General features: G+C 47.6%; 1 protein-coding gene across 2 annotated transcripts in view; it reads right to left on the minus strand.

Moving 5' to 3' along the window:
- The window catches only part of PNPLA7 (patatin like phospholipase domain containing 7), a 125,620-nt gene that overhangs the window by 63,169 nt on the left and 35,788 nt on the right, over nucleotides 1-26,663 (minus strand). For both annotated transcript variants that reach the window (XM_040083108.2, XM_040083107.2), the window contains exons 19-20: nucleotides 25,687-25,810; nucleotides 12,666-12,779 (exon numbers count right to left, since the gene is read on the minus strand). In XM_040083108.2, coding sequence (XP_039939042.1) covers nucleotides 12,666-12,779; nucleotides 25,687-25,810 — 238 coding nt within the window. The remainder of the gene's footprint in view (nucleotides 1-12,665; nucleotides 12,780-25,686; nucleotides 25,811-26,663) is intronic.

The raw sequence follows: 26,663 nt of genomic DNA on the forward strand, positions 1-26,663 counted from the left end.
AATTTCTCTCTGCACTGCACCTCTAACTACTCTCGCTTCTCAGTGGGTGCTGCACCTTTTGTAGGTGCTGAAGGCTCAAAAAGGTTCAAATCTGTATTCAAACAGATCCTTCCCCGATCCTGGTGAATGGTTTACAGCAGCCAATTTAAAATATTTGGGGGGAAAAAAAGGGGGGATAAATACACCCCCTAAACACCTGCAGAATCAAAACAAACTACCGAAGAAATTGCTCTTCCCCTCAAATCATGTTTGCCTGGTAATTAATGTTTGAAGGCACAGATGTGCTCCCAGCTGTTTTTCCAGCAGGATCCACATCAATAGAAACTAATATTCCAATAGGCAAATGTATCTCCAAACTGACAAGCATCTCTCCAACATGATCAATCAGTAATTCCTGACAAGAGGGGTAGCAGAAGACGAATCCTTGCAATATCAAAAAGTGACAGACATGGAAAAGGCAGATTTATTCTCAAAGCTCTACAGGTGTTTTACTAAATAAGGAAAAGAGTTATTTAAATGCATTAAGCGCTAACAGAGCAATCATTAAATGTTCTCCCCCAGACAAATAACTCAAGGTCAAAACAGCTCAGGAGGACATAAAAAAAAACCCCCAAAACTGGCACAACAAAAGTTCTCCAAGGTTAACAAGCAAAACGAGCAGCAGCCAGGTTACCTGGGATCCTGGACAAACACACTGTTCCCACAGGAGCAGGCACTTCAGGATGCACCTTTCAAACACAGGGCCATGGAGGCATCAAAACAGGTCAGGATGCTCACCTGAGTCATTTATACATCCTGCCTTAAAAACGGAATCCAATGCAGCAAACTCTCCTGCACTGTGAAATGCTGTCTATGAAGCACTGATATATTTTAAGTCCTTTATGAGAAAAGGGGAAGAGCAAACAGGAGGCTTCCCCCACAAGGGTCACTTGTAGTAGAGCACAGAAAGAGTTAGCAAGGTTATTTCAGGAATTTCATGGCAGGGTTTGGGATGGAAAAGACCTTTAAAGCCCATCCAGTCCAACCCCTGCAAGGAGCAGGGACAACTTCCACTGTCCCAGGTTGCTCAGAGCCCAAATCCGACCTGGCCTTGGACACTTCCAGAGATCCAGGGGCATCCCCCACCTCTCTGGGCAGCCTGTGCCAGTTCTGCCCCATAGCCATGACTGCCAGTTCCTGAAGATGCCACATCAACATCTCCTCAGTGACCAGGGTAAACCCTTGGAAGTGCCTCTTCCTTGCCCCAAGAGCAGGCACAGTGTCCATGCCCACTGCCACCAGTGTGGGGAGGACAGCAGGAAAGCCCCCAGCCTCCTGCCTTATCCTGGAACCTGACGGGATCTAAAATGCTTCCCTCTGTCCAAAACACAACAGAATCTGATCATAATCCAACCACACAACTCATTGCCACTCCAACACCACCAAGCTCCGAGGCTCTGGGATTCCCCGCAGGCGCTGCATGCAGATACAGAAAACTACCCCAACCACGGGGAGAATTCAGGGAAACAGGGAATTCTTAACAAAAACAGAGACTGATGGCCATTGCTAAAGGAGATAATTTGCACCCAGAGCACATTTGCTATACCCAGCTCACAGGCTTCACCTAAACCTGCAGCACCACAGCAGGACTTTCCTTCAGCAGTTTCAGGAGGTGCTGTGAACATTTTACACTTCTGAAGCACTTAAGCATCAGAATTTTAATTACTTACTAAAACCATCTCCTGTATTTATAACTTTTTCTGCTTTACAGGCAGCTAAGGAGAGCTCCAGCTAAGCTACAAAATATGTCCAAGGTTAATGACGGAACTAAGAATAGAACCTATTGGTCTCATTTTCCAGTTGGCTGCTCCTATTACCGGGAAATATTATTTGTCTTGTTTGCTGGAGCAGACCTTACAGCCTTGGTATGTATAGATGGGGAGAATTATTTCCCTGGTGACTTTGTACAACAAGCAAAGCTGCTCCCCAGAACGGGATGAGTCACTCAGTCACTCTGTCGCAGTCATGGCAACGTCCAAGGAACATCAAGCTCAGAACTGAAATTTCCACCGAGTTTTCTATTACATATGCCAGATATCTTTTCACAAAAAGGCAATGTTTTCCTTTAAAAGGGACTTGTCCATCCTTCTGAGGGAGAAGTCAATACAAATCACATCCCTCCATCGACAGCAGACCTGACCCTCAGTGTGCAGGGCGGCAGGAGCAGCTCTCCCCAAATTCAGGGCAGCTGGGGAGAACTGAAAACCAACAGGAAAAATTCATCCTTCAGGTTTCCAAGCCCCTTTATTCTCACTCCCACACAGCAGCAGGGCATGGGAAGGAGCAGCACTGGAGACAACAAGGAAGCCAAGGGATCTGGGAGAGGACAGGGATAGCTTGGGCAGGGAGGATGAGGGACAAGAGGAATGAGCCCTTGGGCTAGGAGCAAAATAAGAGGGATTGAAGGGAAACAGTTATTCCAAGTGTGTCTGGAGGAGATGGAGGCAGAAGGGCAGGTACAGGGTGGGTACCTCAGTGCAGAATCGGGGCTGTGACTCAGCAGTCCCTTATCCCTCCTGTTCTGCTGCACTTTGTAAGAAATTCAAGGTGGGGCTCAGTCTCTTCTCCCAGGTAAGAAGTGACAGGACATGAGGGAACAGCCTCAGGCTGTGCCAGGGTAAGTTTAGTTGGATATTAGGAAAACCTTCACTGCAAGGGAGAGCAAGCACTGGTACAGGTTGCCCAAGGCAGTGGTGGAATCATCATCCCTGGAAGGGTTTGAAAAATGCGTGGATGTGGCACCTGGGGCATGGGTTACTGCTGACATGGTGGTACTGGGGGAATGGCTGGACTTGATAATCTTGGGGGACTTTTCCAACCTTAGCAATTCAAGGAAAGCTTGGAATTGGCAGTGAGGGTTTGGGCAGGAACTGGACTGACCTGGAGAACACAGCGGGTTCCTCTCCTCTGGGGATGCAGCCCCCAGCAGTGCCCCTCACTCCTGAGCCAGGGACAGCCTGGGCACTGCTTCTCCCAGAGCCTTCTGCCCCCCTTCCCTGGGAACGCCAGTCCTTCCCAACCACAGTGCCAGAACAGCCAGGAACACTTCCCAGACATCTGCACAAGCAAAATCCTCTCATTTCCAGGGTGCCACCGTCACCCAGGGCTAGACAGCCTTCCCAGCTGGAAACGTCTGCTGTGCTCACCCCTGTGGCACATCCTGGATTTTACAGTCTCTCAGAGCACCCAGCCCTGCAAACACCCCTCCTGCTGGCACAGCACCAGGCAGTTTCAATTTAAGGCTGGGAGAAAAATCTTCAAGAAGGCAGCGAGTCGGAGCCCAGCCGGATCAAACAACACCAGCAGGTTCCTAAATTAGGCGAGGATCGTTAATTGCCTGTAAAGCAAACGCAGCTTTTGGACCTCTCGTGCTGGGGATGGAGCTGAGCTTGGTTTAGTTGGTGAGGAAGTTGAATTAATCCTTCCTCATGATTAGGAACAGCAGTAGCAGCGAGTGCAGCCAGCTCAGTTAATCACAGTTAATCACAGTAACGAGCAGCAGAGCTGTGGATTGAACACTTGGCTGCCAGGATAGGTCTGCTCAGAGCTCCCCAAGCTGCCAGGGAACACAGCCCCTGCTCCCTGCCCAGGCTGGGAGAGCACTCAGGAAAGTCACAGAGCACCTGAACAGGCACTACAGGGGCTCTTGGAGTGAGTCTGGAGCTGTGGGGTCTGCCCAGGTCAGGGAGCTGACTGAGTTCACCTTTAAAAATGTCCCTGAAGCACACAAAAGCCCACTCTCCTGAGCTTATGCACGAGTTTTCAGGCCAGAAAACTGACCTTACAGGTCTAAAAAACTGAGTAAATCTCCATTTCAAAAGCTGCTTGGGGCTGCAGGTGCATCAGTGCCATTCTCCCAAAGCCCCAAACCCCTCCAGCTCCCACAGACACCACTGCAGATGTCACCTCATAACCCTGGCCCAGAGCAGGATGTTCAGGTGAGATATTTTACAAAGGAAATTACTATTTCTCCTCCTCCTCCTGCCACTCACTCTCCTTTTCTGATGAACTCCCCAGGACATTTTTGTGCAGGGTAAAATATTTCTGGACAAAGCATTTCTGTTTCTCAAATGGTGTTGGAGAGCACTTCCCTCAGCACTATTCCACCTCACCAGTCCCCGCCTCATCTGCCACAAACCTCTCAACTTCCTGGCTGTTTCTGGATCAACTCTATCCCAGTGAGACCCACTCAGGCTCTCTCAGCACCCCAAACCCCCAGATCTCTCCTGTCTGCTGTGACAGTCTGCTCCTCCACCTGCTACAGAGAAATTTCTGAGAAATTGTTGTAAGGTCTATGTGTAGTGTTCATTGCCTGGCTTAAGTGGGTGCTTGTAGGCTTTGAGCATTGGCCTATTGGCTAAAAAACTTTTTAAAAGCCTTGTAACAAAGAGAATTTTGGTTTCTGTTGCTAGAGTGTGAGTTTCACCATCTTCTATTGTCTCCACCTTCACTGAGACTGATAATGGAATAAAAAACTCATGGAACGCCTCTCAATTGCCCCATCCCATTAATGGATATTAGATCCACCAGAAAACCACTAATTTCCCCTGTGCTTATCTAATGTTCAATTACTCCACAGATCTGCAGCCTCTGCATCCGTGGCAGGGCAAGTCCTAAACACCACATCCCAAGGGGCTGTATTTCCTTACTTTAGAATGATTAATTCCTGTTTCAAAAGCAGGATGTGGCCAGGCAGGATCTCAGCTCTGCTACTGCTGGTGCCAGCACAGAGCTGAGTGCTCCGTCCATCCTGAGTCTGAGGTGTTATCAGAGCACCACTTGCTCCACAGCCACTGTAATTCCCTCACCAAGAGCTTACAGTCACTCTGCAGCGCTGTATTTCCTATAATCCCTTTAAATATTTCAAACCATTACCTAGCCTTGCTAATCTTCCAAGGCTGGGTTCTGGTTAAAGCTTTTCTTCCTATTCAACTGTGAAACTCAAGAGCTGATTTACAAAAAGCCCTTTTGAAAGTGATTTTCATGAGAATTCAGTCAGAAAATATTCTCCTATGGATATTTATTTCAATCTGTGAATACTATGGATTGCCTGGCAAATTGAATTATCTGCTGGTAGACAATCCAGACAAAGCTTGCTCCATCATAGGTAACTTTTGATTTAGAAAAAGCTATACCTGAAGGGGGCCTCCAAGAAATGTGGAGACAGACTATTTATAAGGGCCTGGAGGGACAGGACACAGGGAATGGCTCCCACTGCCAGAGGGCAGGGCTGGATGGGAGATTGGGCAGGAATTGTTCCCTGGCAGGGTGGGCAGGGCCTGGCACAGGGTGCCCAGAGCAGCTGTGGCTGCCCCTGGATCCCTGGCAGTGCCCAAGGCCAGGTTGGACACTGGGGCTTGGAGCAGCCTGGGACAGTGGGAGGTGTCCCTGCCATGGCAGGGCTGGGACAGGATGAGATTTAAGGTCCCCTCCAACCCAAACAATTCTGGGATTCTAAATCAGGAGAAAGTTTCACAAAATCAACACGAATATCCAAATCCACAGCCACAAGTAACTGATGTAAGGTCCTGTGTAGTAAAAATCCCTTTCAGTTACAACAGAAGAAATCTCTAAAAGCATGTGTAAGAACTAAACATACAACCCCCAAACTGTAACACACATTCATCGCCGCAGCCCTACCCTGCACCAAGGTTCAGCTTTCACTGTCTGTGATTTTACATCGAAGCTCCTGTGCAAGGAAGCCAAGGGCCAGGCCCCAGGAAGCCTCCCCAGCCCTGCCAGCCTTGTCTCCTGCGGGTTCCTGGGCCAAGAAAGCAGCCTTGGCTGGAGAAATAAACCTGAGGTGACTGGGGAAGCCCTGCACAACCAAGGGATGTGTGCAGCACTACCAAGCTGAATGGGGTTTTCCTCTTTGGATCCTGCACCATCATGCAGACCCAAGAGACCAGGATGCTGTAGGGAACAAAGAACCTTGGAGGTGAGCTCTGGACTCTCCAGTGCCTTTGAAATCTCAAAATAAGATGTTTCCTGGTTCAGCTTTTAAAACTTCAGTCACCCAACAGGTCACCCCCAAAATGCAATCACAGAATACTCTGAGAATCTCCTGAGCTGCAGGGACCCACAGGATCACCCAGCCCAGCCCCTGTCCCTGCACAGACCCCCACCAACCCCACCCTGGGCATCCCTGGCAGCGCTGTCCAAAGGCTCCTGGAGCTCTGGCAGCCTCGGGGCCGTGCCCATTCCCTGGGGAGCCTGGGCAGTGCCCAGCACCCTCTGGGGGAAGAACCTTTCCCTCATTTCAACCTAAACCTCTCCTGACACAGGTCATTGGTGACCAGAGAGAAATTAAATATGTTAAATAACAATCTACTGGTGCCTCCACAGCAGGGTATTGCAGAGCTTCACATCCAGGTGAAATTTAGTTAAAAAACCTGTAAAAGGGTTTTGTGCCACACAGAGACCCTGTGGATGAGCTGCCATGAAAAACAGGCCTGCCAAAGGTTTTCTGTTCTACAAAATAAGAGCAATTGGAGTAAAATAGTGCAAACTGCCATTTTACCCACACAAATCCACAAAATAGCCTCTGGGGAGCTCTTTCCAAGAGTTGAGATTATCCTTGACCACCTTTCTTAAGGGCTTTTTCTAAGGGACAAGGGAGGAGGAGAGGTAAATGAGATCCTCAGCTTGAATAAAACCAGGGTGTTACTGAAGCTTCACAGGGCCCCAGATCAGATAAACACTTGTCCTGGAATCAGGGAGCTTAGCGAGGGGTCTCCAATTGAAACTTCTGACGTTTGATCAGCGCCGTGACAAAGCAAATCCTCAACGCTCCCTCACAACAATTCCTGGCACCTTTTCAATGCTGCTGAAGCCCACAGAGGAACTGAAGCTTTATCCTGGGGCTGTTTGAGCTTCTAACACTTGGGATCTATCGTGTCTTTAAGAAAAACGTCATTCCGGCACCGGTGCTGATTAAACCTCCCCTCCTGCCAGCCTCACTCAGTGACCACAGCGTTCCCACTGAATTCCTTCTCTCCTTTTCACAACCACTCCTCTTACAGTCGAGGAACACCTGCTGGAACGGAGCAGGAGAACAGATACAGAAAGATCCAGAAGCACAGCCTCTCCTATTCCCCAGTGCCACCTCAAGTTGAAGCCATGACGCACAATCTGCCCAGTTGCTGTGGGCAGCATTTTGAAGAGGGCACATGACAGAGATTACTTTGTAAGGCAGACAACCCTGGGGAAGGCTCCAGCCACTTCAGAGAGCCTCTGGTTCAAATACTCATAGGAAGGTAGCAGAACTCCACTTGGAGATGGATGACAGCTTCTGAATATAAACCCCAAAGGCAGACTCAGAGAATTAAAAGAAAGATGCAGAAAAACTCTTTCTATTTCTCAGCACGCGTTTCCAGCACGCCAAAGGTTGTCTCACAGTTCAGCCCCCACAGCTCCCAAGCAGATTCTCAGCACCATTTCCATCAGCAACCAGCAGGTCTAAATTTCAAGTTAGAATTCTAAAAACTAACTCAGCTCAGGAGAGGCAATGCTAATCTAGGAAATGTGATCCCAGCTCTGCAGCAATGCTGGAACATCTCTGTGATCTGCTCACAGATTTTTGTGTTCCCGCTGCTGCCTCGACGCTGCTGTGCGGTGCCAGGAATCGTGAGCTGGTTCCCTGTCCTACTTTCCAGAACTGAAGGCAGGGATGAAAATAGAAAGAATCAATTCCTTTCCACTCCTGCAAGGCTGGAGAGCTTCGAACGGCACCAGAAATGAGCACAGAGGCTGTCAGGGAGCAAAAGCTCTGGCTGGCAGAGCCCTGAGGGCTGTGCTGGAGAGCTGGGGGCACCAGGGTGGATAAAAGCCTTATGTTTGGCACCATGGACCAGTTTCCACTGGGAATGTGTAGGATGCCATATCCAGAGTGGATCAAGGCTGAGATGCTTTCCGAAGAAGCCAGATGATGTAAGCTTGACTTCTGCAGACTGAGCAGGCTCTAGAAATCAACGTCTGTCGTTTCTGGGCACATAATCTGAAGTTCTGGCTGTTATTTATAACTGAGGTCAGGCTCCCCACACTCACCCATCTGTTTCAGCCCTCAGAATAACCTGAGCTATGGTGGGTCACTTGGAAGATCCCAGCAGATCTGTTCCTGTCTCTCCCAGGACCAAAGCAGCTCTCCAGGAGACAAAACAGAAGGCAGTCATATGGATCAGCCATTCCACTTCTCTGGACTCTGCACTGCAGCTCAAGGAACTGGAATTACTGCCTGGACTAACAGAGCACGATTCCCCTCATTTCACACACTTCTCACTGGCAAGCACCACCCACGTCCTACAATTTTCTTACGCACCAGGTAATGTTTTCTTACAATGCCTTCCAGAGCTGGAACCCTTCCTGGATCACCTACAAACACAGCATGGCTGGGGAAGAGTCTGCAGGATGGAGTCCTCCCACTAATTCCTAAAATAAAGGGTTGTTCACCCTTCATAGGAACTGTCTGGAGCCTCCTCATGAGGGGGCAGCTCCCATCTCTGCTCTGTGACAGGATCTGAGGGAACAGCTGGAGCTGGGCCAGGGGAGGCTCAGGCTGCAGAGCAGGGAAAGGTTCTTCCCCCAGAGGGTGCTGGCACTGCCCAGGCTCCCCAGGGAATGGGCACGGCCCCGAGGCTGCCAGAGCTCCAGGAGCCTTTGGACAGCGCTGCCAGGGATGCCCAGGGTGGGGTTGGTGGAGTGTCTGTGCAGGGACAAGGGCTGGATTGATGATCCTGGTGGGACCCTTCCAGCTCAGGAGGTTCTGTGGTTCCCTGGTCCTGTAAAGCTCAGGGGTAACAAACAGAGAGGGAAACCCAAGCTCAGGAACTGCCCAGCTCTTGGCTGTTAACACACACACCGTTTAGGCTCTGCAGAAGTTGCCAAGAGGAACACCAGAAAAATCCAGTTCTCCCCTGAACTACGAGAGGATTTCACCTGGCTCAGGGGAGCAGCACCACTGTTTGATCATCATTCACCAAGGGAGGCTCGTGCCCACTTACCCTCACCGGGAGTGCAGGAGCATGGAGCTGACAGAGGCAGAGCTGCCTTCTGTCCTGTGTTTTTCTGCTCTGCAGAGGGAAATCCTCCACCACTGCTGAATCACCAGCCAGCTCTTGCTACCCAGTCAATTATTTCAGAACTATTGCACCTGCTATCCCTTCATTACTTTATTACTTCTGCTTGAATGGGAAAAACAACATCATAAACCCTGTGTATAAATCACTCTCCTAGAGTAACAGCCAAGAAAATAGGACAGAGAGAATTCATTTGGTCCATCCCTCTGCTAAGCATTACTCCACTGATCGTTTTAGAAGAGGTTATAAAAACAAGTAACAATCTTTTAGTCTTTCTGGAGTGTAGAATGAGCTTTTTCTCACTGCAACTGCTGCCACTTCAGTTCAGCCCCAGTTGCTCTGTTCCAGTATGGTGATCAGCATCTGCCCTTTCTAGCACAAGACAACTTTATACATCTGAAAATAGCTACCACGTCTCCCCATAACCTTCTACAGGCTTTTTCTCTTTATAGGTCAGTATTTCTAACCAGCACTCAGCTGCCTCCTTGTCCTCCAGACTCTCTTCCTTTGGTCTCCCTCTGCCTTCAGATGTGCTGCCACAGGCTGGCGCTGAAGTTTTTCCAGCATCAAGGAGAATGTCAGGATTTCTTCACTCTAGAAAGCATTCTGTTAGCAGTTTAGGGTTTTTTGGGTTTTTTTTGCAACTGCGTGACACTGTCCAGGCATGGGCAGCTTTTGATCCTCTACTGCCTGGATTCTTTTTCCAATAAAGTGAACCAGCCCCTGTCCTCTGCACAACATTTATCAGTTTCCAGCTCAAGCACTTCTCTCCAGTAAAATCTATTAAAGTTTACTTTGGCTGTTCAAGTTGTCTCCCTAATTTCTACCCGATAGTTTTGGTCCATCACTTCAATTCTCTCTCACTTCTGTCCTTCCTCTCTTTATCTGAATCCAAAGCAGCCTGGGCAGCAGGGAGGGGGGATTGTGCCCCTGTGCCCAGGTGAGACCACACCTGCAGAGCTGCCCCAGCCCTGGCACAGCACAGGAAGGAGCTGGAGCTGCTGGAGAGATCCAGAGGAGGCTCCAGGGGGATCAGAGGGATGGAGCAGCTCTGCTGGGAGGAAAGGCTGGGACAGCTGGGAGTGTTCACCTGGAGAGGAGAAGCTTTGGGGTGACCTCAGTGTGGTTTTCGAGGGCCTAAAGGGGCTCCAGGAGAGCTGGAGAGGGACTGGGGACAAGGGCTGGAGGGACAGGACACAGGGAATGGCTTCCAGTGCCAGAGGGCAGGGATGGATGGGAGATTGGGCAGGAATTTTTCTCTGGGAGGGTGGGCAGGCCCTGGCACAGGGTGCCCAGAGCAGCTGTGGCTGCCCCTGGATCCCTGGCAGTGCCCAAGGCCAGGCTGGACAGGGCTTGGAGCAGCCTGGGACAGTGGGAGGTGTCCCTGCCATGGCAGGGGTGGCACTGGATGAGCTTCAAAGTTCCTTCCAACCCAAACCACTCCAAGGTGGACCTAACAGACAAAAAAGAGAACACACAAGAACTCTGAAATCATATTAAAATATTTTACCTTATGTTTTTAAGACAGCCTGAAGGCTTACTGCATAAATCACCTACCTAAAGTCTATCTTACGTTATTCTTTCTATTTCTAGTGGGGTTCTAAAACAATGCTATAGAAAAAAATGCAAGTTCTCACTTTTTTTATACCAGTTTAACATCTACTTAGAATTTGGAGACCTTAAACAGCAGCACGAATGTGTCTTTCTAACAACCTGTGTTGCAACACATTTGCTTAAAATATCTAATTTAGCATTTTGTTTCATTGCAACTAATTAGCCAGACTAAGAGAAAGTCTAGAGAAAACTGATTCCATACTGAAAAAGGTCAGGAATTTGAGGCTGATGGGTTGTACTCTTTAGACATGGGAAGACATTTGAATTCTGTAACAAATAAATGTTTTGAATTGTGCTATAAATGTAACACTCAAGCTGAATTTTAACTGCAAAGCAAAGAGATTCACAGCTCCACAGAGATCACTGTTCAGGGGAAAACAGCTCTGCCAGCTGGCAGAAAGGGAAGAGAGAGCAAAGAGACACTGAAATAAATTCCTGCCCCAGATAAAGAGGCAGAATTAGAAGCCAGCCTTAGTGCAGAGCAGTGTTCAAGGCATTGCTCAGAGCTCAGGCCAGGTTGGATGGGCTTGGAGCAACCAGGTCTAGGGGAAAGTTCCCTGCCCATGGAAGGGGGTGGAACAGGATAAGATCCCTTCCAGCCCAAACCAGTCTGTGACACTGGATATTTACAGCTTTATGTTTAGTGGCTACATTTAAAACCATCCACTATATGAGAAGAGAGGTGGGTTTGAATCTTCCCTCCCTCCTGGATCAGTCATAAGGACAGTGATGGTTGACAGCAGCTCCAGAGTGGATGTCACAGGTTTGGGATGCTCCCAGATCGTGGGGAGCTGTGTACTGGGCTCCCAGTTCATGAACCTGGGCAGGGAATCACATTAAATGGAGAGCAATAAACTCACAGGTCTGTTCGAGTGAGCTCCAGGGACCAGAAGTGCCTTAATAATCCCCAACAGAAGTTCAGAAACACTTCAGCAAAAAAAATCCTCACAGGGAAACCAGGAAGATTATTTTTCACTGGCATAACTTCTGAACACTTAGTGCCATAATTAAATTCCCCTGGCAATAACAAAGGTAAAATTCCACAGTTTTGGGACTATGAAAATGCCTGAATGGAGGCTTTGTACCACACAGAATAAAAAAAAGTTATTACAGGTGCCAAGAAAGCAAGAGAATACAAGTATTTAAATTAGGTTATTATTTTTGCAGGAATTTTAAGAAATCTGGTAAAAAAAAGAAAAAAAAAAAAAAGTCTAGGTCTTCAAGACAGCAAAATGAAAAATCAGAAATAATTTGAAGTAACAGCATTAAAGAATTGCCTGTAAGGCCAATGCAATGATTTAGTGCTTAGTATAATGTCCCTGATGCACTTAGGGACAAAAGAATTAAATTTCAAGTCCGTCAGTCTCCAAATTTGCAGGAGAGAGATATAATGTCAAGCAAATTAAAGAAGATGGATGAGCTGATGGATTCAAAGGGAGCAATCAGAGTCTTCAGGACAAAGACAGATCTGGCAGTTCCAGAACGAGGATTGACAACCTAAAATGGCAGGAAGAGGGAAACCAACCCCCAAATATCAAAGCTCTGGAAATAATGGTACAGAGGACCAAGAGCGGACTCTGAACCCCAGGAGGAGGAGGAACAAATAACATTTTTAAAGGGATTTTAGAAGCCAAACCTCCATTTCCCATCAGTACACTAAGTGATTTCCACTTTGCTAACGTCCTGCATTTAAGCAGAACTCCTCCCAGCCGCACAAAGCAGCCCTGCAATAAAAACCTGCTGCAATCGATTAGAGGACGGAGCAGGGAAAGCTGGTGGAAGTCTGGGATGGATCCGCTCAGGCAGATGAGGAGCGCGCGACGTCCTCTCAGGACGCGTCAATCACACAGAAAACCCAGAGGATGTGATGTTAACAGGGAGTCTGAGCCTCCCAGACATCCTTTGAGAGAGACAGGAAAAGGCTTTTCATTCCCTTACCTGGGGGAATTTGCGTTTGATGGAGATCAGGGCCCCCTCCGGGAGCTTGGCGAGCTCCGAGTCGCGCACGGCGTGCACCGTGGTGGCTCGGGGCTGGTGGGTCAGGGCCTCCACCTGCAACAGCACAAGGACACAGCATCAGGGACAATTCCCAGCCTGGATCAAACACCAAACACCAGCATGAAGAGGTCAAACCGTTCCCAAGAAGCGCTGCTGCTCCCACACAGGCGGAGCAGAGCCCTGCCTGTCCCAGGGGTCTCACCCAGGGCACCACAGCTGCCACAAGCATCTCTGCACCCCAGATCTCTCAGGAACACCCTCTGCCATGGCGCAGCTGCCCTTTTGCTCACAGAAACAGAACCCACAGCCCCAGAGAACCACCCCAGAGGGAAGGTTTTGTCTGAGCTGCTTCCAACAGCTGCCAGAACAACCAGAGCGGAGTCAGCACCACAAGAACCCTGAGAGCTTTTCACCCCTCAGTGCTAACAAAGCCAGAAAACCCCTATTTCTCCACTGCTCCCTCTTTCCTCAATGCCATCCTGAAACACTTCCATTTGGCCTCTGGAAGCTGAATGCCAACGCCCTTGAAATAACTGAGACTTCCTAAAAATTAAAGAAGGGGTGAGGGCAGGCTGGGGGGGCCTTGAGCAGCCCAGGGTGGTCAAAGGGGTCCCTGCCCATGACAGAGGGTGGCAACAAGATGAGCTTGCAGGTCCCTTCCAACCCAAACTACCCTGGGATTCTAGGGGCAAATCAGCACATTTGGGCCAAAAATGAGCATTATTTTCACATTTTACTTTTTCCTTTATTATTTTTTTTTTTTACATATGCCTGTTTGCCTGCGCTGTGTAAACAGGAAGACCTGAATGGCTCAGGCTGGAGTGGAAGGGAGCACTGGAGCTCATCCTGTCCCACCTCCCTGCTCAAGCAGGGTCACCTGGAGCAGTCACTCAGGGTTGTGTCCAGACAGGTCAGACAAGGAAAACCTACACCAGAACACACCTCCTCACCCAGTGCCCAATTACTTCACCTAGAAACACCTATTTTATTGACAGCAGAAGTACAAAGAAGAAGATTACAGCACAAAGAGAGTTAACACAAAGATTTTTCTCCTTTATGGAGAGAATCTGCCACCACATGAAACAACCTGGGGTAAAAGAAGCAAAATGCAGCTGCTGCCCCAATCCCCACCTGCCCCAGACCTGCCACTGCCTCTTGTATTATTTGGAAAGGCAGAAATTCCCTGCTGAAGTCTCTTCCCATGGCCAGGGACCTGTCCTGCCAAGAGAGGTGGACAAGCTGGAGCTACAACCTCTAATTGCCTAGGACAGCCTCGTGCTCCATTTTGGGAGCTCCAGCAGCAGACAGCGTTTATTTGGTTTAAAATCCATAGATCAGCCATTTCCAAAAGAATGGTTGTCGCTGTAGCAGCTGAGATTACTGAGGTTAAAACACCAACAGAAAAATCCCTCCCAATTAACTCACATTTCAAATCAAAGTGAACATGACTTTGCACTTTTAATTTTCCACTAGAAAAAGAAATAAATGATATATCAGCTTAGAGCTGTTTGAGTTGTTTAGAGGTTGGGGGGTTGATGGTTTTATTTGTTTGATTGATTTCTGGGGCTTTTTTTCAGGATTTTTTCCAAAGCTTATGTTGACAGCAATTTCCAACAGAAGCAATTAATTCCTCACAGCACTATGGGCTCAGACACACCAAAAGAGCAGAATAAATAATAATAATAAACAATAAATGATAACATAAGGCCTTGTGCGAAACACACAGCTCGGTGATCCCATTTCTACCAAGATCCCTCCTAGGGAGGCTCCACATTCACAAAATGGATAATCCAGCCAACCAGAAGATCTCAAAACTTGCCATTAGTCCAGAAAAAAACTTGCCATTAGTCCAGAAAACTGAGATAAACTTGCCAATATTACCTTGAATTTCACCAGCACCAACTGCCCTGCACGGAAAACTGCACAGGGAAATTTAAAGCACCTTCACTTTGCAAGCCTCAGCCTTTGTCTTTTGCTCAGGTACCAGGGATGTTTTGTTCTGTCATCACATTTTAAACTAATTATATAGAAGGGCGAAAGAAAAAAATCATCTTTGTACATACATTTATGGAGAAACAAACTCCCTTAAGGCTCCCCAAAGAGCTGTATAAGCTGGTCTCTTTTATCTCCCTCCCCTATTGCCAGCTTTTTATCACAGGTTCTTGGCTCTGTAATTTACCTTCCTCCTCCTGAAAGCAGGTTAAGAGTTTCAGCTGTTAAAATAAAACCTTTCCTCTCAGCCAGGCACCTCCTGACTGACTTTAATTTGTATCAAGAAGAAAAACGCTCAAACTGTCCGAGATTCTTTGCCACAATTTCTGTGATATATGAGTGCATAAAATCAACTGTGCTCCAAGGGACTCCTGAGCCTTTCAGAAAAGATGGAATTTGTAAATTTGTAGAAAAGGCAATTAAATTTTAACTTGAAACACAGCCTCGGGGAGGGTTTTTTAGCTCCCACGTGTAACTGTCTCTTTGACAGAGCAGAGGGCACAGGGAGACCTTTCCCAAGCAGCCATTCAAATATCCAGGTTTGCAACACCACCAGTCCCAGAGACCCCTGCAAGTGCTGACTGCAATTCCCAAGTGATTACAGAAATTGGATCTTGGACTGTTCTTACATACAGGTACAATGGAAGTCTTTGATATTTTCATTTAAATACACCCCAGTATTCCAGCATGGAAAATATCTGGGTCCCAGACACTGTACACAAGGCAATTCAAACTGTGCTTTTGCCTTGGGTATAATCACCTGAGTTCCCAATCTCTGTATTTATTAATAATCCCCATTATTCACTTATTAATTGTCTCAGAGCAGCTGTGGCTGCCCCTGGCAGTGCCCAAGGCCAGGCTGGACACTGGGGCTTGGAGCAGCCTGGGGCAGTGGGAGGTGTCCCTGCCATGGGAACCGGGTGAGCTTAAAGGTCTCTTCCAACCCAGATCATCCTGGGATTCAATATTAATGAAATATTTCCTCTTCACTCAAGTGTGAGGGCTCTCATTTGGATCACCTCCAGGATGATTCTCAACTTTCACCACAATCTCCCCTCTTCATAACCTGTGGTTTTAGAGCCTTTTTTGCACTGGTTCTACATTTCCTGCACATGGAAATCTGCCAAACCCATTTGGTTTTGACTATTCCCATCTCCTTTGGAGATCAAAAACATTCTAACATTGAGCTGCAGTTCTCCCCTGAAAGTAACACTTTTTTACTTTGTATTTTTTAAATAAACTATTTGAGATATCAACTGTTCAGAGATTCAGATATTTTTCTTCTTGCTTAAGAAAAACCAGAAGTCTCATGTCATATGAGTATTTAAAATCATTCCTATGTTAAACCACTTCCAAATCCTTGGACTCCTCTGCCCAGTGAACCATTTGAACAGATTTTCTTGTTTTTCCAGGTTTGTAAAAGTACAATACTCAGAGATCTACCTTGAACTTCAAAATGAACAAAATCCACTTGTGATCAGAAGACTGTAGCCTTATTTCCTCGGTCATAAAAAGGGAAATTTAACATTCTGATCAACCACTACGGCTGCAGCAAACAACACAAAACCACCTCCACAATAACATTAATAACCAAACGTTTCAAGAAATAGCATTATTATCTTTCAGATCTTATTGAACCTGACCGGGGAGAGTGTTTATTTATATATTTGGTTTCATAATCACCCAAGGTTCTCTCTTGAGCTCCTTTTCAGACTACCATTAGCATCACTCATCCACACCAGCACAAACACAGCCACAGCATTTGCTCCAGTGCAAAAAAGAACCAGTGGAATCTTTCCCAGTCCTCCTCCAACTCAAGCCAACACAACCCTCTTCTTGCTCAAGGCAATTGTACATCTCTGTTCTCCTCATGTCACATCCATTCCTCCCCCTCCTTCCTAACAAGCCTCTAAATAAGCTCCACCACACTGCCCATTTCTGGGCTGCTCTCTGTTTCCTGCATTTGCCATCGTTGTTGTTCCTCTCTCCCTCCAAGAATCCTCTGGTTTTCCTGGAGTTCCCTGACTCTGAGCTCACCACATCCTCTGCTCTACCTGGGCTGGCTGCTCTTCTCTCTGCCACCTCATTATCTGCTGTTGTTTGATTTTCTCTCATGCAATAAACTCAGCAAGCCCACACTGCAGGGCTAATTTCACTTGGAACTCTAGCTCTCTGAAATCCTGCTGTGCCTTGTTTTAGCAGCCCGACAAAAATGCTGAATGTTCCCTTCAACACTCCCCTGTCTCCAAGGTCGACCTCTTGTCTCCTCATCCTAAAAATCCCTCTCTGTCTCCAGCCCACCCTCAGAACTCTGTCATCCATCCCTGCTTTTACTTCCAGTCCCTCTAATTTGGGGGAATTGCTCAGGAACAGTGTCTCAAATGCTGGAATAATCAGAATCAGAAAGCACAGAACCGTTTCCAGTGTCACACACTCTGTGGTTCTTGTAGCTAATCGTGATATGGCCACAGGTGAGGGCCCTCCTGCATTGTTGTGGTTCTGTTGTTCCTAAAACTTACAAAAAACATAAATAAACACACCCAACCCCCCTAAAGCCAGACCTGTGCTCTCTGTACTGTTCCACTGAATTCTGATGGGGAGGGGTTTTGAGCAATCGAGTGGAAGGGGCAGAGGGATGGAAATGGATGAGCTTTAAGGTCCTTTTAAACCCAAACCAGTCTGGAATTCCAAGATTCCCACACCTTCTCTTAGCTCACGACTAAACAGTGACAAACCCAGGTTTTTCTGCCTCCAGCCCATACAACGCACGTGATTCACAACCCTGCCTTACAAGTGCTTTCTGACGAAAAACCATTGCTGTAAATCTTTGACAGGGACAGGAAAAGCAATTTATACTCTCATGCCCTCTTTTGACTTCATTTCCAACAGTCATTCCTGACAGTTCTTTACAGCTTTCCTAATTACAAATTTCCCAATTACACATTGGGAAGTGAAAACCAGCAAGTGACATACTCTGCCAGTTGCTCTAAGTACAAATCCCTTTCTGAGCTGCATTCAAGGAATCACTTTATTCCCTGAACTTCTGGTGTGTGCACAGCCCCAGTGTGATGAGCACAGTCAGTCTCCTGCTCAGGCTTCAGCATCTCGGAGACTTCCTGAAGCAACCTGGGGCTGGTGTAGGGCAGTGGATTTGCTGGCAGGAAAAGGTTGTTTCTCCAGACAAATTCAGCCTCAGCTTAACAAACTGTCGGGTGATTTTCTCACAGTCAGCAGCCAGTAAAAGTGCAAATTATTTCCAAGTAGTTTCTTGTGGAGATTATTTCTTTTCAAGTGAGATTTCAAGCAGGTCTAGTGCATGAAGAGACACGTCCAGTGCAAACGTTCAGAGCCACAGGCCTGTCCTCCCCAGCCTCCAGCCAGGAGCACATTTACACCAGTGGCTCTCACATCCCATCCGCTCTGCAATAGTCTTCAGTTCCTCCTCATTATGGCCACTATTCCAGCCAAGAATCTGTCATCCTCTCACACATCATATTTCTTCCTCTCCCATCGATTTTTCCTTGCTGCCAGCTCACAGAAAGCAGCAATCTTTCCTCACTAAGGGAACCTTTCCTCTGGCCCTTGTGTAAGAGCACACAAGTGAAAGCACCAGCTACAAGGAGACCCTGGAAAGCAGGCCAGGAGCCCAAGGATTATTAAATTATATAGCTTAAACTCTTCATTTTCCAAATTCCCCTCCAAGACAGCCACAGTCACTGCCTGGCAATTAGCCTGAGACTTGTATTGTCTTCTCTCAGCACAGGCTCCACCAGGAGCATCAGAGGAGCAGGCAGGGCCTTGTCCTCACAGGGTGCAGCTCCAGGCACAACTGGGTGACACTGGGGGTGCACGGACACCCACCTCCCCTCTGGAGAGACCATCTGCCAAAACTCCTCACTGCACCCTGGAACACCCACCCCAAAGCAGGCCAGGCTCCACACAAAGGCACCAGCTCACCCCGGGGTGCTGGGGGAGGACCAGCCCAGAGGGGGACACAAAGCACAGGGACGAAAGCACATGCACCTGAGGAGGGAAAAGGAGAACAAACATCTACTCTGACATCTGCTGCTACTTCAGGAGGCTCTGGAGAAGGGACAGGCAGTGAGGCAGCTGACAGGTAGCACACCTGGATCTCAAGGCCAACAACCAGCACTGGAAGAGCACAGAAGAGCCACCTGTGGATTGTCACAGCAGTGTCTTTGTCCAGACAAGGGCAGGAGCTGCTGCAGCTGAAGCCACTGAGGCAACATCACCGATGTTACACAAAGGGCAACCAAACACCACATGGAACACTGATTTTTATGGCTGAAACACGCTGCCCTCAGACCCTTCTCCAGCTCATTTGCACCTGGAGCAGCAGAGGATGCTCATCCCAACAGTGTTTGCTCCAGCCCCAGCTCAGAAGGACCTGAAATATCAACTTGTTTGTATCAGAAAAGGACAAAGGAGGAGACACTGCTGGAAGCAGTGAATGAGTGGGAAGAGCAACCAGACACTGCAAATCGATGCCATTTGTGGGAGCAGTGCCAGTGGATGAACTCAGAACACCATGTACTCTTCAAAACTGTCCTAGCAACCACCTTCTGCAATCTCCTGTGTGCCAAGTTAACCCCGTGACTGAGGACATCCAGCCCTTCTGCTGTGTGCAAAGAAGAACCCGAACCTCTCTCATTTTTTTTAATAGATAAATGCATTAAAAAACCATGAAAGGCTTACACACACTCGTGCATGGAAGTCTTGTGTATCTATACATGCTATATGCAAGAGTAGATCTAAAATAGAGATAAAAATGAAATAAGGCTGAGCTTGCTACTTTTTGTAGTTAGGGCAGATGGAGTCATGCCACAGGTTCTCCCCAAAGGACTGAGCCTGCACTTTGTAGCAGGGCAATGACAGTCCTGTTGCAGCAGTGAACATCATTAAGGGACAAAAAAGAGGAAGGTTAAAGCTAGGAATGGAATTGGTAAAAGCACAGCCTCCTGTACTTAAATTTTACTCCCTGTATACGTGTGGCCATAGAAAAGATTTGATGTTTTGCTGCCCTAAATCCAACATTACTGTCAAAACAACCACCAAAAACCGGGTCAGAAGCCACCTGAGACACCGACACCAAACCATTACATTTCTCCAGGCTGTTGGAAGAGAATCTGCCGGTGCAGTGCCCTGGGCAGGCTGCTCCTCTTTGGGTGAATGGTACCTGAACTTCCAGAACAGAGAGAATAACCCAGGATGAGCTGCTCAGATACTTCCTAGAAGGGAGAGATCCAACTGCTTTTGACTCAGCTTCACACAGGAGTCCCAAACCTGGCTGGAACTTTATCAGGAACCTTTCCCCACCCTCCACTGCTGACTCTTCCCCCTCTTCCCCCAAAAATCCCTCCAGTCACCTCTACTGGACTCTGCTCCCACCACTCACTGCCATCCAAGCATTCTGGTGGTGATGAGAAGGATCAGGTTTATCTCTCTCACTCTCTCAGTGGCTTTTATTTACTGATGCTTGCCAAGAAGGAAAGAAAAAAAAAAAAGGTTCTATCAAGGAAAACAAGAATTTCTTTTGCTGTCAATGGCTTTGTGCATTTGTCAGGTTAAAGTGGATGTCATTGGCCTTTGCTGCTCCCCAGCCATGTGGCATCCATCAAAATGGAAGGGAGAAAGAAAAAGGAGGCAAGGGAAGTAAAAAGCTGTCCTGCAGGGGATCAGGAAGTGTATCAAGAGTGAGCTGATAGCTGGAATTATGACAAGAGAGTTCAGCTGGAAGCAGAAGAGTGACACTAAATATCTTAAGGAATGACAGCCTAACACATGAAATCACCTGTCTGGAACCCAGCAGGTCACAATTTCCATCACTATCTGGCATCAGAGCCCCTCACACTTTCTAAAAACAACGTGGCCCAGGACACCAAGCACACAAAGCACTCTGCAGTGATACCTGAGGCAGCTCCACAACCCAGTAACTTTCTTCCACAACACAAATCCAGATAATTTAATGCCAGATCCTGTCAAAGCCGTGCTGTGGCATTGCCAGCCAGCCAGGACAACACTGAGCTGCCCCACAACAATTTGCAGTTATGGGTGGTCTCTGACTTTCAGCAGCTGTTTAGAACTTGAGGCAAATAAAAATAAAAGAGAAACTGCTGTGGATAAAAAGAAGAAGTAGCTGTAAAGAATCTGAAAAACAGACAGCACTCAGGGAAGATCCTTGTAGGAAATCAAGGTTCACTCGAATGGCTCAGATCAGTGATCTGAGTTTAACAAAAACACTCTCAAGGTGGGCTTGGAAATCAGGACACAGCTTCTCATTTCCTTCTGACGCTAACTCAGTGGTGCAAATGTGAGCTCATTCCTCAGGGCTTCCTCTGCCTCCCTCTGGGGCTGGCAAACACTGGGGGTTGCTGTTGGTGGGTTTCACTGGATGGTTCGGATTTTTTTGGCTTTGCTTTTGCTGGTTGTTTTAAATATGAGTTCACACCTAAGATGCTGCTAGGAAAATAATCATTTTTAGTCATCTATTGCCGAGAGAGAGGAAAAGATGAAAAGAGAACAATCCCTTCCAGGGCCATGTCTTCCAGCTCTGTTCCTGAACCTCATCCACTTCCAATTCCCTCAACTACAGTCTGTGCACAGTGTGCCTGAGGCGGCAATAATCTGAATTCACCTGAAACAGCTTTGTAGTATCTTGCAACTTCAGCAAATGAAGTAGCCACGGTTTAACAAAATCACAAAAACGCAAGGAACTGGCAAAAAACCTCACATGTTTAAAAAAAGGCAGAGCAAAGCAGCCTTAATGTGGAGGGTGCAGTGACATTCAGCTGGCTTTGGAGCTGCCTGATAACATTAATACTGATGAAGAACAAAAATCTGACAAGTGTTATCCTGATACTTCCCTTTGTGTGATTCCTTTGAGGATTACACAGCAATTAAAGATTTCTGACGGTGTTACATTTCCAAAGGACAATGCTCCAATCCCCTGAGAAAATCATAAGCCATTTACAGATTCTTCTTGGGTTTCAACATTTTAGAGAGAAAAAAAGCCATGGACATTTAGCTGTCTTAATTAGATGAACAGCTTAACATCTGAAAATATTTAAAATGTCTTATTTCTAGACTGTAAAACATGATTTGCTGCCCAGCAGGACCAGTGTGCTGCAGCACTGGCAGCTGAGGGCTCTTTAATTTATCCCTGTGTTACAAGAGTCAGTGCACAAACGGCTTTCTGCACTTGTTCAGCAGTTTCTGCACTCAAAAGTCACGGTGTGTAGCCCTCCTGATAAGAGGGACATTCTGGTGGCTAAGGAGAAACAGAAAAGGTGTTGAATTAATCAAAACAACTCTGTAGCCTCCCCCCTCAGCAGGTATTTTTGAAAGCTGACTGGTTTCGGGTCAGACCCCACATGCAGCAGCGTCCTGGGAGGGGGTTACCAGTAAAACCAGCTCTACACCACCTAAAAGCCCAGCTCTGGGAAATGTTTGAAGTTAACAGCTGTCTCTGAGGCCCCTGAGACCTGCCTGGCATTCAGTCATCTCCCCAACACCGCAGCCATCCTTCAGAACTCCACGAAGACAAAGTGTGGCCTTGCATTAAAACCTCACTGCATTGAAGGGTGCATCACCTGCAGCAGTTTGAAGTGCGCAGGCAGCACACAAACAACTCCAGTTCAGCAGCAGATTATTCTGAGGGATGGCTCTGGTGGGTTTGTTGCCTTCTCCTCACCCACTGCTGTCCTCCCAACACTGCAAAAAGGAAAGAACACCCACCCCCAACACATGCTTGGAGCTGTGACCCTGAGTTCTGACATCCTACTCTGCAGTTTGGAATAAACCAGGGGAAAACTGCCCCAGCCTCAGCAGCACTGCCAGGAACAGCAGAACCTCAGAGCCTGGGCCAGCACCTGCCATTGACAGGCACAAAAATCAAATGAAAAGGAATCCTCTCTCATACACAACAAAGAGAACAAGAGTAAGAGCTACAATTTCCAGTGGTTAATCAAGATCAAAACCAAAACATCAAGAAAAGAACTGAGAGACTAATAAGCATTTTAGACAAGTAGTTTGGTGAAGAAAAGCCCTTTCACTCCATCAACACACACTTATCCTCTCTGATCTCCTCTGGGATCACCTGGACATGGCAGAAGTGATAATAAGTGACCCTTTAGCTGGTAGATAAAATTCACATTTCAACATTTTTCCCTAAGTCCATCTATGGATCACCAAATTAAAAGATTTCCCCTAAATGAGTCAAATCTCAGTCTCCAGAAAGCAAGACTTATGTCAACTGTATTTCAGTAGGTAGGGAATTATTTGACAGATCCATCATGGTCCTTTAAAAATTACTTGGAAGTTTCTGAATTGAGCTTTGACTTGATTTGACCAAGATACAGTGACTGGAGTTGCCCATCAATATGGCCAACAGCAGCCAGCCTCCAAAAAGTCTCCCTGAGAGTCAGGATCCCTTTCCTCTGACAAACCTGTCCTTGTCAGCTCTTCAAGGAACCCCACAGGGAAGCAAACTTCAGTTTCTAATCTGCTCTTCTCCCCCTGCCTCGACAGGCCTCAGGAACAGATGCCATTGAGTCAGTGCAGGGAACAAAACAGTTTGAGCCACAAGTTGAGCCTTGGGAGCGCACGCACACACTTGAAAATTAACATCTCGTCTGAAACCCTGCATCTTGCCCTGCTTTGCTTCTGCAAGAGCCTCATCTCTTATGCAAATGGCACGTGGCATTTTAAAAGTTCTGACACAGAGGCAGCAAACAAAAAGCCATTGACTACAAGACTCTTGTATTTTCTTAGTGCTCACAACAACGGCTGACAGAGAGGGTCTTGGAGGTATTCAGGGAAGATCAAGCCACCAGCTCACCAAAAAACCAATTTCCAACACCAACTGCTGCTTTCGTTCCCTACAAGCACACAGAGCCCCAATTATGTTAATGTCAGGGAAAAAAACCCAACCTTTCAGCAGGTTTTTAAAGGTTTATAACAGATTCAGCAGAAGGGGATAAACAAAACTTCTTAAAAGCAAAAATATCATTTTGCTAATGCCCTCTGAAATAATGCTGGCATTCTTCACAGATCCTCCCCCATGTTTGCAAAAGGCAGCCAGAGCATGGAGACACTTCCAACAAATGGCAGAGTGAGTCAGTGGGGCTGGGAGCTGTGGGCAGGAAGGAGATGACAACGTCCACAGAGTCGCTGAAGTCTCCAACATGATTCATGTCATAACGTGGATCCAAAACAGCGACTTGTGCTTCAGGCACAAACTGCATGGGTATTTCTGTATCCCTGCCTGGGCACTCAGCAGCAAACAAGGCCCTGGTACAGCAAACACGGCCAGTCCATCCAGCAATCCACCTCCTCCTTCCTGCCCAGATAAACACCCGGGCCAGCCTGGGAAAACAGCACCAGTCCTGGCACAGGAGGTAGAGTTCAGGCCATTTCATGGAACCACTGGATTGTAAAAAAGCTTGGGTGGGAAGAGACCTTAAAGTCCATCCAGTGCCACCCCTGCCATGGCAGGGACACCCTGCATTGTCCCAGGCTGCTCCAAGCCCCAGTGTCCAGCCTGGCCTTGGGCACTGCCAGGGATCCAGGGGCAGCCACAGCTGCTCTGGGCACCCTGTGCCAGGGCCTGCCCACCCTCTGAGCACCATATGCCACCCTGTCACTCAAAACTGCTTTCAGAAAATAGAACAGGTCCGTTTTTAACCTGGAAGCTCTGCAAAACCCCAGGAGTTTGACAGTGAAAAGCTGCAGATCACCACAGGCAGAGGAATGCAGGAAAATGCCTGGATGTGACAAAACTGACAAACCCTTCCTCACACACCAAAAGGCCTCACGCCATTGTGATTAGTCACAAAAGATGTCAGCTTTAGTTCCTGTCAAACCATGTCATTTTACCTTTAATGAGGTATCCCAAAGAAAGAAAAAAAACCCAATAAAATTTGTGGGTGTGCTCCAGCATGGACCTGCCTCTCCAAACACAATCCCAAGGCAACACAACCCCTCAGCCAGAGCAGCACTGAGTGTGGGAAGAGATCCTTAAACATTGTGCACGTGGAAATATCAAATACAGGGCACGCAGCAGCCCAGCCCTGTCTCTGCTGGGAGCACCACCAGAGCTGCCTCACGAACTCCACAGGCAAAATTTTGGATCAGCTCTCCAAGGAGAGCCTTGGGCTCCTCCTTCCCCTTCATTCCTATAAAAAAGAATTTCATCCCATAGAACTAATCCCAATTCACATGTTTTCTGGCTTCAGAGCTATGCTAATTCTGCCTATAAACAGATACATGTTCAGTGTTTAGTTTTCAGCTCAGAAAGCAGAAAAGGGCCTGAACAACAAGCTCAGAACTTCAGAAATCTTCTGATCTTAAATATAAAAACCAAACAAGCCACGCATATTTATGACTCCTATTTCTGCTGTTAACTAGGTCTGAGAAACAAAAAATGAACATAAGAGAGAAATTAAACATTGATAAATACTACACTTTTGAAATGAACAGTTGCCTTAATAGCTATAATAATTACACACTCCCTGAAAAACCAGACAAAGCTCTGAAGTCAGCTCTGCTAACTCTGAGGAGGTTGGACTAGACACTTCCAAGGAGGGGGTTCATCCAAACTGAACCCTCCTGGGGCACCAAATTTACTCAAATCCCCAGTTAATGGACATATCCTACAATTCCTCCTGATCTAACATGCACTGCTCTCACTGGGAGGAAAGTAACCCATGGCACAGAGGAGCACCGGGCAGGACCTGCTGCTTTGGCAGTGACCTCTTTTGGGTTTATCCTTCTTTTCAAACCAAGTCGAAGAACCCCAATCACCAACCACTACAAACACTTTCCAGGGGAGTTTGCCACGTTTTTAACTCTGGAAGCCCTCCAAACAAGGGACGGGAGCAGGACCGTGTGTGTGTTTGGTGTGGAGCCAATGCCATTCCCCAGCTGGGCAGGGCCCTGGGACCCCTCTCACCACTCCGATGAGGTCGCCGCGGCCGTACTCCCCGGTCAGGTGCTTCTTGCCATCGTCCATGCGCAGCACGGAGCGCAGGCGGCCGTTCAGCACGATGTACGTGCAGTCAGACTTGTCACCCTGCCTGCAGGGGAGAGAACCAGCAACCAGCAGTGAGGAAGAGGCCCTGCCTCAGCAAATGCATCGGGAGGGTCTGAGTAAGTTGGTGATTTTTTTCCCTGCCCGGCTTGGAAGACACAGGAAAGTGTTTTGTCACCGAGACTCACAAAGCAGTCACACGCAGACAAGGGATTTTCGCAAGGCAGAGGTCCTTCCGAACCGGCTCCCAGCTAAGAGAGCGGAGAGAAGAGAGCCCCTTTGTTTATTTCTTACTTTTTATACATTTGTGGGTCTAGCAGAAGATTGGCTTTTTGGGGTTTCCAGCCCTCAGCCTCAGTGGCCAGACCAATTGTCAGTTACAATTGTTTTCAGGTTAGAAATACGCAAACAAAGGACAGAGAATGAAAAACAAAGGATTTCTTTATGTTACATCTGTGGGAAAGGTAGAAAACTGCTCTTAATATTGTACAATAACTAAAAAGATGACTCCATTTAAGAAAATCAAAAGGCTCAGAAAAAGCAGGGTAACAGTGTTTAATTGACACTGAATGAGCAAATGAGAAAGGGGGCAGGAATTTGTTAAAGTGACTGGAAATACGTGTAACGTGTAAATGTACAGGCTGTGCCCAGTTAGCTGAGATAAGGAGCGGCAGGACAAAGGGGCATTGCTTCAAACTAAAAAGAGGAGGTTTAGATTGGAGATTGGGCAGGAATTGTTCCCTGGCAGGGTGGGCAGGGCCTGGCACAGGGTGCCCAGAGCAGCTGTGGCTGCCCCTGGATCCCTGGCAGTGCCCAAGGCCAGGCTGGACACTGGGGCTTGGAGCAGCCTGGGACAGTGGGAGGTGTCCCTGCCCGTGGGAGGTGTCCCCGCCCGTGGC

Source organism: Hirundo rustica, chromosome 20, assembly GCF_015227805.2.
Source record: "Hirundo rustica isolate bHirRus1 chromosome 20, bHirRus1.pri.v3, whole genome shotgun sequence".
Taxonomy (NCBI): Eukaryota; Metazoa; Chordata; class Aves; order Passeriformes; family Hirundinidae; genus Hirundo; species Hirundo rustica.